This window comes from Myripristis murdjan, chromosome 12, assembly GCF_902150065.1.
Source record: "Myripristis murdjan chromosome 12, fMyrMur1.1, whole genome shotgun sequence".
NCBI lineage: Eukaryota > Metazoa > Chordata > Actinopteri > Holocentriformes > Holocentridae > Myripristis > Myripristis murdjan.
This window is the reverse complement of record NC_043991.1, coordinates 20260520-20278861: the sequence shown is the minus strand read 5'-3', so window position 1 is coordinate 20278861 and position 18342 is coordinate 20260520. Positions and strand designations below refer to the sequence as shown.

At 40.5% G+C, this 18342-nt stretch overlaps 1 protein-coding gene across 1 annotated transcript; it reads left to right on the top strand.

The window, feature by feature from the left end:
• Window positions 1-225: 225 nt before the first annotated feature.
• On the top strand, window positions 226-12254 carry aldh7a1 (aldehyde dehydrogenase 7 family, member A1). The gene is made up of 18 exons (XM_030065209.1): window positions 226-485; window positions 2784-2837; window positions 3507-3572; window positions 3666-3746; window positions 4584-4707; window positions 4996-5128; window positions 5655-5699; window positions 5804-5881; window positions 6798-6895; window positions 6996-7037; window positions 7515-7609; window positions 8682-8766; window positions 8863-8969; window positions 9229-9345; window positions 9846-9943; window positions 11006-11079; window positions 11168-11243; window positions 11812-12254. Exons 1-18 carry the CDS (start codon window positions 294-296, stop codon window positions 11864-11866), a joined length of 1620 nt encoding a protein of 539 aa, XP_029921069.1. The 5' UTR covers window positions 226-293; the 3' UTR covers window positions 11867-12254.
• The last annotated feature ends 6088 nt before the right edge of the window (window positions 12255-18342 follow it).

The following is an 18342-nucleotide window of genomic DNA, read 5'->3' as shown; positions in this document are numbered from 1 at the left end:
TGACTATTAGGTTGGATAATTAGCAACCATATAATCTAGTCTATGTGCATAATAATGATGGTAAAATGAACGAACGACTCAATGAATGAATAGTGAATGAAACTTGTGGTATTACAGCTGATTTCTCCGACAGTTTTGAACGCTCGTTCCGGAGGAGGAGGAGGAGGAGGTGTCCCTGGCGGACCAATCAGCTGCAGGGCCGTGACGTGTCTCCGGTGCGGGTTGCGTGGCTTTGCGTGGCTTTGCCTCGCTTCTGTCCACGGAGACTTTAACCCGGTTTACAACCAGCAAGTATGCAACGCTGCCTCACTGTGACCGTGGCCAGGCACAGCAGGCTGCTCGCACACAGAGCCGTGAGCGTCCGGCAGGCAGCAGCCATGTCCTCCCTGCTCATCAGCCAGCCCAAGTACTCCTGGCTCAAGGAGCTGGGCCTGTCCGAGGACAACCACGGCGTTTACAACGGGACCTGGGGCGGCAGCGGCGAGGTGGGTGAACAACACCGATGAGATTACCTTTGACCCGGCCGTCCAAATATAAGCTGTCTAATTCTGGAAAAGTATGGCTGCTTGCAAGACCTCCGCTCCTGCAGAGGCCGCGTGACTTGTTAGCTGAAAAATAAAACAAAACTGCACCGACAAATGATTTAAAGTGGTGTTTCAGAAGTTGTTGAGCACTTTTCCACTTCTTGGTTTTATGTCAAAGATGTGAGTTAACCCCGGGATGAGTGACACCAGTGAACTCTAACCCTGCATGCGGTTCAGAAGGTGACACCAGGCCCTGCTGTAGTCCCGCAAGTCCAGTGCAGTTCAGTCTCTCAGGCAGAAACACACACACTGACATGTGTCGGACATGACTTTAAACTTGTGGAAGGAGCCAGCCTTCAATTCGGCGCTGTTATTTTTACTCCGGGCAACACGTATTTCATGCACACTTAACTTTTAACAGTTCGTAAAAGTTGTCGTACTAGCTGTTTAGGCTAGTTTAGGCTATGGCCGGTAACCACGGCTGAATGAAACGGGACAGTTTCTGTAAATAATCCGGTTGTTTGGGGAGCAGCGGCTAAGCTAACATGCTAACACGCCATATGGACGCCTGCTGACTGGGACTTGAACTTGATTTCGTGTCGGTGAGCTGCAAAGGAGCACCGACGTGTAAATGAGGTTTTAGCTCGCAGCCCTGCAGCCTGTTCGTGTTTGTTAGCAGTCAGATAATGATTTATTATTCAGGCGACTAGTAAAGTGTCATTGCAGTGAACGCTTGACAAAGTTATTCAGACTCTTAGCCACGTCTGTCACGGTGTCCGAAAATGGACCCATGCCGAAAAGTGGCTTCCTTGGGACAGAACTTTTTTTTTTTTTTCCCCCTTAGGCCCAATTAATTCATGTCGTATTGTGTTTCTAGGCAGTTTTAGGGAATAGAAGTAGAAAAATTACTCCCATTCCTTAATGAACACTTCAAAGACTCATGCTCTTTTAAAATTTTATTACAAAAAAGTCACATATAGTGAAATATTAATTAACCCTTTCATGAGTGAATAACTGAATAATAAAGTGGTCATTTTTCTTTTTGTTTTGTTGTAAAGATGTATACAGTTATTTTAAAAAATCACGATCTTTTTTCAAGGAGTTATAGATGTCAATCAGTGGAAGTTCCCATAGCCCAGCAGAAAAATTGTGTCTAAACAAACAACCTGCAACAAATGTCTTGAAAGACAGAACTGCTGTAATCATCACAAACTGCTGTAATAATATGCTTATAACCTCCTAGGTAAACTATACCTTGATGTGTGATGTGCACTACAGTGAAGAGATGATTTTTCAGCCACAGACACAATACAACCTTAAATATGTTATCAAAATCTGGATAAACCTGTACCTCACAACTCATTTAGATTTAAAAAAAAAAAAAAAAAAAAAAAAAAAAAAAAAAAAGTTTACCTCTTTGGATGAAAGGAGAGATATCTCCTAGTCCTCAGCCTTTTTCAATGAATGATGGCATAAGTCAAACAGATGGTATGATAATAAAAAATATCTGTATCATATGGAAATAAAGGCAAGCCTTTATTTTATAACACCAATCTAATGGTCAAAATGCCCTTTTTAAAATGTTTCATAATGCTTCATCATGCATGAAAGGGAGTTTCAGCCAGAGCCTCCACTCTTAAAAATTGAAACACACCACTACTACCACAGGTAAAGTTTGTACATTTCCATCTCCAAATAAGAAAATTGTCTTTTGTTGGCCAGTCTGAGCTATTCTTTAACAAAGTAGACATAAATTGTTTTGCAATGTCAAATTGAAACCTCTCTGCCTAATGCATACTGACAAGACACAACCTATGACATACCAAAGCATCTTAAACCAAAGTTTTTGTGCCTTTTACTCCACCCAGTGCATAAAATGAAACAAAAATCCTATTTAAAAAAACATTCACACCATGTCGAAAGATGAGTTGAGTTAAGAATTGTTGAATCATCCTATTGAACAGCCAAATCTGTTTGATTTAGCGTTCAGCCCTAGTTTGTATATCCTTAAACATGCAGACCAGAATAGGTAAAACTTGAACACAGACGAGCAACAGAGGAAATAATGACGTGTGGTAAATGCATTAAAAAGTTTGTTAAAAGTTGGTTTCATGATATGAAAAGGAGTTCACTTGCAGCAGATACATGCTTTTCTCCGTTCTTTTTAAATGTTACAGATGATCTGCTCATTATTCCAAGTTGCTGTTCAGGGTGATAAGATGTTGTGTCTCACTGTATTTTTTTTCTTGTGTCTTCAAGGTTGTCACGTCATACTGCCCTGCAAACAATGAGCCCATTGCCAGAGTACGCCAGGTAAAGTCTCTCCTAGTGAAAAACATGATCTGAGACACACTATGTTGTGTTTAGTGATATCTTGGGCTCATACTGGCCTTTTTTATAAGTACATCAGTACAGTAAGGACATCAGTTAATTAGTAACGGTGATAATATGATGGATGTGATGAGTGTGATTGGTTGCATGTTGTAGAAATTATCAACACTGTATTGGCTTTCTTTGGAAAGCCCTCAGTGATTTTGAATGTTTGGCACCTTTACCACGATTTACCCACAAGTTTGAAGTCTCTGAAAGTTCATTTTCATATCATAGTGGAATGAATGTCCCATGATGTTAATGCTGTTTAAGGGGATTTTTTTGCCCGTACATGCCGAATTTTTGCAAGATAGCCTTCAAATTAATTGATGTTTAAGTGTTAGAACAAAATTTGAACATACTGGTAATTGGCAGTGCCGGTCACACCATGTTGGTATTGGCCTTCAGCAACCCCCTTTGTCTAATTTTAAATCACACTGCTATCGAGAAATACTGTGTCACATATGGATGTTATTGTAACACAGAAAAAAAGATATATCCCGTAGTAGGGTGGAGCTGTTTTCTTGGAAGATAGCTCTGTTAGAAAGTGGCAAAACCGTGAAACATTAACACGGGTAAGATAACTGCATGGTGTTTTTTGTTGTTTTAAAGGCAACCATGGCGGAATATGAAGAAACTATCCAGAAATCAAGGGAGGCCTGGAAGGTGTGGGCAGAGGTAAGTAGAGCAAACGGTTATCGAGCCTTTTGTGAATCAGTTTGGTCTAATGAGATTTATTTTGACACTGAGTTTTCTTCCTGTCTTGTCCAGGTTCCAGCACCCAAAAGAGGGGAGATTGTGAGGCAGATTGGTGATGCACTAAGAAAGAAGATCAAAGTCCTTGGGAGTCTGGTACAGCTTCTTTTGGCTGTTCATATACATATCTGAATGTGGTCATGAGATACACTGATGAGTCCTGCACAGGTCCAGGTTTTTAGTTTGTTACCCACAATTTTCTCTAAATCGGTTCTGGATCTGACATGTTAATGCAAGACCCACTGCCGTCAGATACAGGTCTATTTTTAACTGCTGTTTGGCAAAGCAGCAATGCTGCTGATCATGTTATTGTCCACTTGTGCTGAATTTCTACCTTATATCCAACTTTGCCATTGAGGATTTACTGTCAGAAACCTGATGTTCACCACTTGGTTGATGCTGGTTGATGTGTGGCCAAGATGGCTGTCAAGAGATTGACTTCCCATCTTTTTTTGACCTCCTGGACCCAGCTGTGTTATTATGAAACCCACCAGAGTTCAGAGTCAGGGGCTCTGGTTGGGTGACAGATTATGTGACGCCTGTTTTAGGGAATGGGAAACAGGCCAACACATGTTATGACCAATCACAGTGGTGGTGGGTGCACCTTGTCCACAACTCTGGTGGGATCCATAATAACGCTCAGTTATGTTGCTGAAATGTATTTTATAGCTTATTGATATTCTACTGAACTCTTGTTGATGTTAAACGTCTGTATCACTTGGCATTCTGCTGAATATCTGTAGGGGACGATCCAAAGAAAGAGTTGCCAAACTTCCCAGATTTTTTTTTTTTTTTTTTAAATCCTCTCCATCCCAAAATAAAAATGATTCCTGGAGAGCATAGAACATCATGGACTTGATATACACAGTTTAAGAGGACATGGATTAAAAAAAAAACATCAGTATGAACTTGAAACCTGTCTTGTGTTGGAAGGTGTCTCTGGAAATGGGCAAGATCTACGTCGAGGGAGTGGGAGAGGTGCAAGAATACGTCGACGTCTGTGATTACGCCGTTGGCCTGTCTAGAATGATCGGTGGGCCCATCCTTCCCTCAGAAAGTAAGTTCAGCTCACCTGTAATGTGTAATGATGAGTGTCCATGACATAAGTCCTCTTGTGCATTATGGAGTTTAAAACAGGCCTGGATGTGAGTGGACTCTGTTAGCAGCCACTGAGTCAAACCTGTCTGCTCCTCATGTCCCTGTGTTAAGTGTCATGTTCATTTGTGTAGTGTGACCCCGGACTTAAATAATGTTTAAGTTGCCCGTGGGTATTTTTCCTGTTGTATATGTATAACAACCTCGTGATGTGTTTATCGGGCTGTAATGATTCCTGTGGCCCTTTAAGGACCCGGTCACGCCCTGATCGAGCAGTGGAACCCGGTGGGTCTGGTCGGCATCATCACCGCCTTCAACTTCCCTGTGGCCGTCTACGGCTGGAACAACGCCATCGCACTCATCTGTGGCAACGTCTGCCTCTGGTAAGGAAAAACATGATCTTCTTTTGCTTAGACCTGTGTCAAAATATTCAGAATTATTGAATGTTTCTGAATTATTCACTTTTTGGTTGCCTGTGAAAGTAGCCTGCTTTGATGAAACAGAGTAGTTCAATTGTGTCCAAATGAAATTCAGTAAAATTTCAAGCCCACTTCTGAAATCTGCACAAACTGCCTCTTTGCACAGGCGTGAAATTACTTGGGTGGTTTGTAATTTCTTTAGAAATGATTGGGGATTTTTATTTGATGTGAATTTTGTATCCTTGTAATACCTTCAATATTTTGGTGAAGATTGCATTGAATTAGTACTGACACAGAACTTCTACCAAAATTTCAGCTGTAATTTGCTTTTTGGGCAAGGGTTTCCTCACTATTTCTAGAACTTCATAAGTAACTTCTCTAAATTCATTGTGCTACTAAAAACAGAGGCTGTAGTGGAATTTATTGAATCACATAAACAAAGACTTACATTTGTCTTGGGATTGAATGAGTCATTTGTTTTCACCTCTAGGAAAGGAGCCCCGACCACACCTCTCACAAGTGTTGCTGTCACCAAGTAAGTGCTTTATAGTTTAGAGGAGATGATAATATTTTAGTTGGACTGACTTGGAGTGACAGCAGGTAGATGGATCAAATGAGTGTGACGTGTTGTTTCGACAGGATTGTAGCCGAGGTGCTGGAGCAGAACAACCTGCCCGGTGCTATCTGCTCCATGACCTGTGGAGGCGCCGACATCGGGTAAGCTTCCTCGTCTTAGTTCATTTATCTGTTCCTCAATGACAGACAGCCAAGCCTTCTTTATTAGATTATTTTTTTCCATGGGTACATCAGTCCTGTCTGACTGTAAGTATTCTCAGTTTGTATAGCGCCTCCTACTGTCTCCCTGAGCCACAGTGCCTCAGTGTCTGACTGTGTCTCCTGAGACTCTGATAGAATGGGCGACATTACCCTTATAAAAATACTATTTACTCATTTCATTTTATAATAGCATTTTATCAGAAGAGTATTTGGGCCACACAAAAATAAAACTGTGTTCAGACATTAATATCAGTCCCTGATGAAGAAGGTCTCACTCACAGTGACTGCAGTGACAACATAAACAACAATTAGATGAGTAAATTGATTTTACATTCCCTGAGGTGAACAGTAAACATTCTGCTTAAAAACAAAATAACACATTGAAAAATAAAGAAAGCCTAATAAATTACCAAGTAGCTAAAAACAAAACAAAAACAGCCACTGTTAAAAATAGTGTATGAATGGATGGCAATGAATCACATAAATAGTACATATTACAATAATGTCTTTATAGAATAGCTTTTGAAAGGAGCACATTATTGTGATCTGCCTGTTATTGGTGGGAAGCAGGTAGCAGGAGCTTGATACAACAGTTTTTTGGTTTGGTTTGGTTTTGGTCATGGGTCTGAGCCCATGACCAAAACCAGCAATTATGCTGCAACTATGCAGCAGATTCAGCTCAACTGAAACCAAGAAGAAAAAGAAGAGTTTCTCTGACAGTGTTATAAACTCACTCCTCAGTTGTGGAGTGTTTGCACTGACTTCCTATTGACTAGTGAATCAAAACTGGTCAGATTGCACCACCACTTGCAGAGCTGCTGTCGCCGCTTGACACTGATCACAGTTTTCCCCGCAGCACTGCGATGGCAAAGGACGAGCGTGTGGATCTGTTGTCGTTCACCGGCAGCACTCACGTCGGCAAGATGGTAGCCATGATGGTGCAGGAAAGGTTCGGTGAGTGATCTTTGATTTACAGAGAAATTACTGTTTAACCATAATAAATTACTTAACAGTTTTGAGATTTGTTGACGATGTCGATGTAATTTCATTGCAGGTCGTCAGCTGCTGGAGCTCGGGGGAAACAATGCTATCATTGGTATGGACATGTGCTTTTGTTTCAGCTAATATATTACTGACAAAGACACGGTGATGACAAGAACTTTTAAAAAGCGCAGATGCACAGCAGACTGCAGCCGCCTCCTCGGGCTGCCCGAGGCTGCACGGGGAGATTTTACCAAGTAGCTCATGTCTTCAGATTCAGCACAGTATTACCCAGTCACAGCTGAGGGCATTATTTGGACCTTGATCTTGCTAATTTATGTCAGTTTACCAGCTGACTTTCTAACTGGTCATTATGGAAACAAGGTGTGTGACCCATTTTTTTTTTTTTTTTAATTACCAACCAAAAATGTGCTGAGGTAGCTCTTGTGCAGAAGAGAGAGTTTTGCCAGGACACCCATATGATCAAAACTATCCAAAAAATTGTCAGTTTGGCCATTGATTAAGAATAGGATGGGTGATCCACTAGACTTCATTGTTTTGTGTGTGTGTGTGTGTGTGTGTGTGTGTCTAGTGTTTGAGGATGCTGACCTGAATCTGGTGGTGCCCTCCGCTGTCTTTGCCTCTGTGGGAACTGCTGGCCAGCGCTGCACCACAACCAGGAGGCTGGTGAGGATCTTACATTTCTTATCATGCAGTCAGAACACGAGCACAAATACAAATATTTTGTGACAACATTTGTGTTGCCTAGACGATGAAACCTCGCAATTTGGACGACTCTGACCTTCCCTCCCTTTGTCCTTGCACATTGATGTCGCGGAGCTTTTCTCAGTGCTTTAGCTTTGTCATGAAATGTGGTTGCAACATTGCAAGTTTCGATCTAGTGCCACCAGAGGGCCCAGTGTTGCCCCTGCATTAGAAATAACACAACAGAAAAATTCAGCAGCTATAAGTGGGCGGAGTGTCCACATGCAGATGTTATTATGTTGCAAAAACTTTATCCATCACACAGCCGTGGTGTGAATGATAATCCAACTTGGTTATGATTTAAACTTTTCTGAAAAGTGTCATAGCCAACCAGGAAGCCAATGATTTACTTTTTAAACTGTGGAGAAACAGAATGTGAGTTTTTGGATCAGTTTCAGGTTGAATGTTCTTTTGTTTTGTTTTTTTACTTCAGCAACAATGTGTAACGGCTGAAGACTCCTTGCTAATCACTTTAATAAACAACTATCTATTGCCATTTTGTTTGACTGCATGTAAAAGATCAGAGTTTTTCAGACACAGTTTGGTTAACTTTGCTGTGATTCTCAAACACAATCATTTTTGCTTAAACAAGAGAATGAGTTCATTATTTTAGACAAACCATAAAGCCTTCAGAAGTGACTATTGTCTAATTGTTCTTCTTTAAATGACATTTTGTAAGAAAGTCTTAAAGCCACTAATTCTGGATTATTATTTGTGATTTTTGAGTGAAAACAATGTATTTTAATAAAAAACTTTTCCAGTTTGTTATAAAAAGGTTGAGTTTTGCCTGAATCTGTAAGTCAAGCCTCTGTAACAGCATTTGGCTGTGAATGATATCAGCATGAAGAGGAAAACAAAATCGAATCCATAGAAATGGCGCACTATTCATCAAAAAGGTTTTTAGTAAAGATTTTTGTGAGGTCGTACACCCCACACTGCCTGTCCCAGCTGTAAGGTTCTGTTGACTGAACGGCCTCCGTGTTGATCTCCTCAGATGCTGCACGAGAGCGTTCACGACACCGTAGTGGAGAGAGTCGCCAAGGCCTACAAACAAGTCCGCATCGGAGATCCCTGGGATCGTAAGTTAACCAGAACTCTAATGTGGTTTACTAAGTTAAAGAAGATGAATGAAGCTGCCTGATGAATGAATGATAATAATGATAATTCTTCCACAGCCAGCACCCTGTATGGCCCTCTCCACACCAAGCAAGCCGTGGAGCAGTACCTGGCAGCCATTGAGAAGGCCAAGCAGCAGGGTGGTACCCTGATCTGCGGAGGAAAGGTGACCGGGATGTGTGTTTAGCATCATTCCCATACTTCTGTTTGCAAAAACACCAAGACATTACAATTAAATAGGCAGTACTGACAGAAGTATGGGAATGGGAAGTATGGGTTCTTACCTGAATGTGACAGTAAAGGACCATGCTAGTCACTGTAGCATGTTTTAAGCCTCATACGTGCAAAATGTAAATACTTCATGTTTCTGCTGTGATGATGGAAAATGTACCTACACTCTTTGTTTTGTCCCTGTGTATCGAAAGGTAATGGACCGTGCTGGAAACTACGTGGAGCCCACCATCATCACCGGACTTCCCCATGATGCTTCCATTGTCCAGACGGAAACCTTCGTCCCCATCCTCTACGTTCTCAAGTTCAAGGTGTGCAAGATACTGAGTGGCTGGTTGTATTTCATCCTTTGAAATACATATGTTGTGTTACATTTGGCTTAATGCAACATGTAGGGTGACAAATTAGATTTTGAGTCCAGCAGACAGTGGCAGGTTAAATAAAATAGCCTGCAGCTCTGTGCTACAAAGCTACGAAAACGCCAACTATGAAAACAAAGTGCAAATGCCTGTGAAAAGAAGGTTATTTAACAGAGGGTAGGGAAAGGATGAGCGGGGAAAAGCACGATGTAGTGTTGGCTTTGTAGAGTTTGTCCCAGATATGGGCCAGTTAAACTCATCTGTCATGGGGACAAAAAAAACAAAACTTCAGACTGGAAGCCATCAACCCTTTGAAACTTGATTTCTTTAAAAAGCATGGGGGAAAAAGTTGATTGTCATATTAGCAAAAAAAAAAAAAAAAAATGTCTTAGGGGACGATGATTTCCTCCTCATCGTTCTGCTCATTTTAAAAATGACTGTTTTTCCCCCAGACGGAGGACGAGGCCTTCGCCTGGAACAATGAGGTCAAGCAGGGCCTGTCCAGCAGCATCTTCACCAAGGACATGGGGCGAGTTTTCCGCTGGCTGGGGTAAGACGACTTATACATCTGACACAGTTACTTTTTATAGTCAGTGAGTTCACTTAAGAAAAAAGTGTCAGCCCTATCTCATTAATTCAGAAAAACAGGACTTACATATATATTTTTAAACCCCATTAAAACTTTCAACTTTTTCCCCAGTAAAACTTTTCTCAGAATTCTGGGATAATTATCTCATTAATTCAGAAAAACACAGTGGATTTTTTTCTCAGATGAGTGCATTACACTTCCCTGAATTTCACCATATTCATAACAACAAATCCCACAGCCTTCCAAGTATTCTGTATTCCCCCCCAAGTTCTTGTCAGATGTAAAAGTTTCAGAAACACTATTTCGAACATGGGACACTGAGACAGCAATAAACTCTGAGATGATTTAAAAAGTAATCAGGATACTGTGTATCTACATCAGCCTCTGTGAAATGCATGAACTCTGTATCAGGTTAATGCAGATTAAGGTCTTCCCAGACTCGTATTGGGCCACACTGACTGGGCCACATTTAATCATTAATAACAGGCCAGTATGAGCCTGACAAACAGGTTTACAGTAGTGAACATGAGTCCTGATTCACTTGTTTGCTGCGGTGATGGGAGGTGTGCTGTGTCGCACGTGACGCAGACAACTTAAGAGAGGTGTGTCGTGAAAAGTAGAGCTGCAGCTGCTTCAAACCTGATCTTGTTGGATTCAGTAGTTCCTGCTTGAAAAGCCTGTCTAAGACTTCCAGAAGTTGTATTTAAAAAAAAAAAAAAAAAAAAAAAAGTATAAAGGCATAAAAAAGTAGAAGTGCAGTTTCTTCGACCCGTATGTTTTTAGATTCAACAGAAAATGCTGAACAGTTTGGTGTATAATATGTCAGTGTAAGTCTCTTTTTACATATTCTCCCTGGGTGTTTGGGATATTTAAAAAAAAAGATTTCCTGCTGGCATTATCTTAGATTGCTGTCACAGTAGGTCCTGAAGAATGCGCCATGTACACATGGTGATGTCGTGAATTGCCATGGTTGTCGTTATGGTGGTCAGCCTGATCTAAAACTAAACTGTGTTTTCTGTCCAGGCCCAAAGGATCAGACTGCGGCATCGTCAATGTCAACATTCCCACAAGTGGAGCCGAGATCGGAGGAGCCTTTGGTACGTTCGTCCCCTTTCATTTGTGACTTTGTTGGCGTTAAGGCGGCTTTAAAAAAGAGTTAATGTTTACATTTTTGGCTCTTCCTAGGTGGAGAGAAACACACAGGCGGCGGCAGAGAGTCAGGCAGTGACTCTTGGAAGCAGTATATGAGGCGCTCAACATGGTACGTAAGGCAGACATGCAGCACTTAAAGGACCATACCAATGCTTTTGCATGTTTAGCATAATATCTACAAAAATGTACAAACTTCATGTTTCTGCTGATATTTTCCCAAAGCAAGCAGTCATGTTTTAGAACTGGCATATAATTCTTCCCAACTTATCCAGCCACTGGTTTCCATTCCACTACGATATGAAAATGAACTTTCAGAGACAACAAACTTTCTTCACACCAGTATTTCATCACTGTAATAAAGTCGTCCACATTAGTTTTCCTAAAAGCAGCAGCACTGTTGTGTTTTGATGACTTGAAATTGGGCACAGTCTGTCTGCCAGGAAAATAGTCCCCAGGAAAACATTTGCTTTGTTAGCCACAGAAGCAGAACATTATAAAGTGGATGTTTCAGTCAAAAAATCAAGATTTCACAGCATATGAACAAAATCCCTGTTTTAAAAAATTTCAGAAGCCCTGCATGGACGTTCAAAATCACTGGCATGGTCCCTCAGGTGCATTACAGTCTGGTATACTGTGCAAAGCAAAGCTCTGTTGTAATGAATCTTCTGTCCCTCCAGTACAATCAACTACAGCAAGGACCTTCCTCTGGCCCAGGGAATCAAGTTTGAGTGAAGCAGTCAGGCGGCTTGGTGTTGAAACTCCATGATCCTCTCAACCCTGATGAGCAGAGACGGACAACGCGACTCTAGACATTTTTGTACTTTGATAGTTAAAACATATAAAGCTTTTGTTATTTTTATGGAAAAAAAAAAAAAGGTTTGAAAACGAAAAGCAATACTAATACATCTTGGGCTCTGTGTCAGAATTAAGTCCTAGAAACCATTCATGTGGTTTTGGCTTTTGGCATTACCCATGGATATAAAATAAATGTTTGAAAGTTTTGTGTTAACGGTCCAATAGAGTTAGCCTACATGTTAGTGTGCACTCTTTAAACGCTTTGCCTTCTAATACTGTACCAAATACTTTATACTGAGGAAATAAATCATGCCTTTATTTTGGACATATTGATTTGTCCATTCATTATAGATATTTTAAAATATATAAATACACATATACCCACATCCACACACCCACGTTTGTGTGTGTATATGTGTATGTAAGTGAGCGTGTGTGTGTCTGTCTGTATAGATATGTAGATTAAACCAACTGAGTATAATATAAAATGTAAAAACATTTTGTTTAGATTTTATTGTTTAGTAACACTGAAATCGTACTAAAATCATTAAAACAATGTTTTTAAAACTTTCAGGCATTGATTAAAGTCTGAAATGAATAGCTACTGTTCAAAAGAGACTGAAGAGTGTGTGGCTGAGTCCTGCATCAAAATTAATCGAATGGAGCAGGCTAGATGTCAGGTAAATCAACTGTGAGCTGTTTTTAAAGGTTATGGGCATCTGGGGGGCATTAACTCATGTAACTCATAACTCATCTCATTTCCTCGCACGTCAGGGAGCCTAAAGGGCAGTGCATCACATTTTCTTGCACACTGGGGCACCACAGAGGACACTTCATCATGTTTTTTCACTTGTAGAGCAGCCATCAGGGAATCATTTTCTCTGTTGCAGAGGCATCTTATAGAGCAGCAGTTCTCAAACTTATTTGGCTTCAGTAACCCCCTCTCTGATTTCTGAATCCATGTACCCACTTTCTTTACCTGACTACAACATCTCACTTGGAAAACTGCAACAGAAAACCAGATATCATGCAATGAATGAATGATAACCCACATTTTGAAGAATATAAGAATACAAATAAGAAATGGAGCGAAAGAGTTGCAAATAGTGCCTTCTGAGTGGATTTATTTGAACACGGGCTGCAACATTTCAGTAAACCAGATGTTTGGGTTTTTTTCTTTTGAACTGGTTCTTCTGGGTGATTTTCAAAGCCACCTCTCAATTTTTTTTTTTTTTTTTTTGTTTTTAACAAACTTCATCGCTAGCTCGCCTTCAGATTCAAGCTGTGAATGCTCACTTCCCATCGCGTCTGCACTGCTTGCTGCACCATTTGAAAATGGGAAATATTTCTTATAAAGTGTAGTTCTGTTTAATCTCACTATTATCATTGGAAGACACATTTTCAAAAGCACAAAATATACTTATGATTTATTCTTATATTTGTATATTTTCAGATTTCTCTCGCATACCCCCTGTAGTGCAGTTTTACATTTTGCATTCAAGATGAAGCAGATCAGGTTGACAAATCCTGAGGAGCAGAAAGGACATCATGAGAGCAGACGTCTAGCTGCGCCATCTTGTGGCTGCTGGTGGATGTTGCAGGCTGAGTTTTCCCTGCATCACAGAGGAACGAGCACCTCAACAGCAAACAGCACGAATAGGCCCTCGTCATGATGGAGAAACTGATTTAATGCTGATTTAACTTCTGGTTTAGAGTTAGCATTATGAAACACACTGCGAAAGATCATAGCAGTATGCTGACATTAAACATGGCAGTGATTCTTCTTTCAGAGAGGTCAACGTGCAGTATAATGTGTATAACAGTTTACAGTATAATATAGAATGGCAACAAAAATACAGCAAAGGTACAAGAATTACAATGTCAAAAGTGCAAAAATACAGGAAGCAGTACAAGAGATACAAGATTAAAATGTTAACTTGTGCAGTTTAAATCAAGCAAAAAAATAAGAAATAATAAAAGATAACACAGCAAGCACTCCCACATTTAGATGCACAATAAATAAAATTAAAAACATATTTAAAAACACACTTCAATGAAGGCCATTTATAAACTAAGCTTAGAATACATGGTTTTTGTCATTATTTGTTAGAGTGGGCCGTCGAAAGTTTTTAGCTTTTATGTAAAAGCAGTCAGAGTCTGGGTGTGTCTCATAACATGTGGGAGGATATTCAGGTCTGTGATGCAATATAACAAAAAGCTACACTGCACAAACTTAACAAATCAAAACACAATGGGCCCTTTGGGATCTGAAAGGTGACAGGGAGTTCAGGTGTATTCTTGTCATTAATATTATCTGTGTCCATTAAAATCACCTGCAACGACTAAACGGGAAAAATCAGTGCAGAAAATGTGATGAGTATGTTGTACTTTACTTTACTGATGTTAAGTGGCCACAGAAAGGTTTTAGAAAGCTAATGTAAAATATTTCATGCTGTTTCCAAGAGGACAGACACAGATGGTAGCCTCATGTGTGCGGCTGCGGATTGGCCCATTTCTGTCCTAGTCCGCTTGCCGTACCTGCTTAAAAAAAGCGAACACAGACGCCATTTTATAAACAAACCACCCAAACGCTAATGAAAGCTGCTCGGTAGAAAATGGCGTCTTTCTGCGTTATAACTACTTACTGTCAGAGTCCTAACAGTTTACTATAAGTGACGCTGAGCAGCAGCTTCAGGACAGTCTGACACACTGTTCAGACTGACAGAGGGACGTACAGCCGCGCAGACAGGCAGACAGGAAGTCAACGGAAGTTCAAAGGGCTTGCGCGTCACGTGATTCAATAGCGAGTTCCCGGATGTTTATGGCGGGCAATTTGAAAAGCATCCGTTACAAAAACATAACTGCCAATTTAGGTAATTTCGGTAAATGTGTATGTGTAGTTATATAAGTATATATTTTTAAATAAGTAAAATAATTTAATATTTCAGGAAGATCTTAAAAGAGAAAATACAAGTTTCCTCCTTGACCAAACCAGTTTAAATTGCAGCTGCTATATTCTGCAAAATAATCACAATTACATTTTTTAAAACCACATTGTGCACTCCTGTATTTGGGTAGTATATCTAGTAGATAGAGAGCAATGAACCATAAGCTTGTTTAGTCTCATGATTTGAAAGAATAACCAGCTACATGTTGACCAAATACAGGTCAACATTTGTTTGGAGGCATGTACACTGAGCAGGTTCATCTAATTCTGTGACAAAATAAAGTATGTGCCCATTAATAAACACAGTAATACATTATATATATTTCATGTCTTTTGTCATTTTACTATGCACTTATTTATTGCTATGGATTCATTTAAAAAAAATCTCTTAATAACCTCAGAAACAGGACTAGCATGTCCAGCGGTTTGTCTGTGCCTTGTCCTCCGTGTTGTCCTTGCACAGAGTCTCCACCAGGGTGCACTGTGCTGCATGGGGATGCTGTAATCATTCAAAGCACAAATGTATGGTTTCTCCTTTGACACCAAGAGAGAGAGAGAAATAAATGGTTGGCTCAGGTCAGCAGGAGCAATGTCACTATCACTAAAGATTACAACAACAACAAAACATGTGGGGTAATATATTCTAACACTGCATTTGCACAAAGAGAGAGAGAGGGGAGGGGGGGGGGGGTTACTTAAACACATCTATATAGGCTTGGGTGGCAACTTCCTATGATACACTCATTACGTGTCCAGTATGTATCAGGTGTTCCTTAATACTGTGCATTCAGTCCCTATAGGATATTCCTGTGGGTAGACATGCCCGAGTTGCTGTGTGTGGGAAGTAAACTCAAGTCCCTCTGCAGGCACGTGTTGAGGCAGACCAGTTTTTCAAGACCAAAAAAGGCAAGACTAGGCTGAGAGCAGATGCTATTCCCAACATCTTTGTGCATCGCCCTGTGGTCAAAAAGAGGAAGCACTGGCTTGTGGCTTAAGAATGAAAAAACTAGAGAAACTAGTGAAAAGTGGTAGGGACAAATAGGTTGTTCCTCAAAAAGGTTATTTGATCATGTTTTCTGTGTTTAGGATTAAGTAAGGGGATGTCCTGTTTGCTGTAAACCTGTGGGCATGGACAGCCCTTTGGGATTGTAAACAGTGATGCTGGGCTTGAAAGAAACTTGAACTTCAGATGAAATACACATCAGAGGAGCAATGTGTAACACATACAAGACAACTTCCAGTAATGCAACTGAATAAATACAACAAAAACAATGGCGGCAGTAATTTGAGTACATACACTATATGGACACTACTGTACTGAAACACACCTCTTAATCACTGAATTCAGGTGTTTCATTCAGTCCCATTGCCACAGGTGCTGCTGCAGTGAACTAGTTTTCCCTCCAGTTCATTTCAATTCTTTGTCAGTAATGGCAAATAACAGCATCAGAAAAAATGCCATGCACCATAGCTTTTTGCATGCTGGTGGGACCACCTGTCAAGCAGGAGGTGTCCTTTCAGGTTTTTATGGCCCCTGCCCTTCAGAGAGTCTGAGTCTGCCACTGCCTCTGTTGTCCAATGTCAAGTCTCTATTTGCTGATATGATGAGATGTTAGGTTACAGCGAGTTGAGGTGCAAAATCTAAACGTCACATCTGCAAGTCAGCAGTCAAGGCCTTTCACACACAAAAGTCAGAACATCAACACTTGGGCAACAGAGTCTTTTGTATTGCAGTGATGACACATCAGTGCACATTTTAACTGCTTTTCTTTTCTTTTCTTTTCTTTTCTTTTCTTTTTGTGACTGAGATGTTCTCCCGACATCTCAGTCACGGAGATGAGCTGATGAAAGCATCCCTGCTCTGTGAAGCCAACAGCAACAAGCAACTGCAGAAACAGTTTATCCATGTCAAAAAATAAACGTCTCAAAAAAGACTCCATGAAGTGGACTCTTCCTCTCTTGATTTGCTGTGTTTCCTGTTGAAACAGGATGTTTGGGCAGGACATAATGCAGGGAGGGATCAGTCACAAGTGTAAACCAACAGGACAGGCCAAACTCTCACCCTAACACAACAGGATCTGGGAGAGAAACATACTTATAGTTATGTAACCATTCCAGCTATAGTTGATTGATTAGTTGATTTGATTGGCCATCTGTTTATGTCACCATGTGTCTGACTGCTGTCCATGGTGCTGACAGCTTCCTGCTACATCCCCAATACAACAGCCTAAGTAACTCATTAAAGAGCAGGTATCTTACCAGTATATTCACTGTCAAATGTAACAGCCCAAGAAAGACATTAGTTTCAGGATCAGGATAAGAATTATGCAATATGTACTAGGAAAGTTTAAGGGTGGGGCGATATATCCACTATACTTGATATATTGCAGCTTGTTCCATGTGGGATGTAGTACATGATTATATCTTGAACATCAAATACAAATGATAACTTTGTATTACAAGTGTAAGCGTCGTGGGTGGAAAGTTGAGTGTGAATGAACAAGCAAACACTTGAGCTCTTCTCATAACTTTAGTGAGCAACATGAAGCAACAGGCGGCAGTCCGGCACAGTCTCTCCTGCTCTCCTCCCTCTCGCCTTCTCTCTACCTCCTCACCCGGAAGTTGCAACTACTCTGGACAACATTTAACAATAAAACTGGTATAACTGAACATATAACAAAATTAAATATACTCACAATGAGTGATAGTGAATGAATTAGGCCATACCATTAAATTAGTAATTTAAATATGGCAACAGTAAACAAAACTTAAACACTTTGTCAGCTTGAATATATATATTAATTTCCTTGCCAAAATTAACTCTTACACAAGGTTATGTGATTATGTGCTTCACCAGCACTAAAAATAGCCTAAAACAAATCAGTCCAAAAAAAGCAGGTGTGATACGGCTGATGATGATATTGTTATGGTTATGACGTGCTACTGTTTTATAACAGTCATGCTATTTTTTCATGTCATAGCATTATGAAATAAACAGAGTAAAATCAACAATCAGAGAATTGGATATAGTGAAGAGTTTGGACAGCCATCTCCTTTAAGGCCAAAAACTCAGTAACAAGTTTCATTAGGCGTTTCCTGATGTATTTGAACTACTCTAACAGTGAGGCCTGTTTTCAAAGGCGCAGATGCTCTTCGACACACCTTTTCACGCTGTGGCAGCAGTCTGAGAGGCCAGTCTCTGAGTCTCATGGTCTTCAAGGTCAGTGTGGTTTTCTAGCAAGGCACTGAGGGGTTTCTGTGCCAGCTGGTGTCACCACCTGCCACTCTAGTGTTTCACCACTAGATGGCAGCTTTCAGGCAGTGCTGTGCACCTTTGACATGATGGAGGTTTTCAACACAACTAATGAACGTAGATCAGCCACTACTGGACACCAGGAGAAGACAAGACCAGACACCAAATTATATGAGTACTGATCTGGGGTGTGTTTTGAATATTAATTCATGT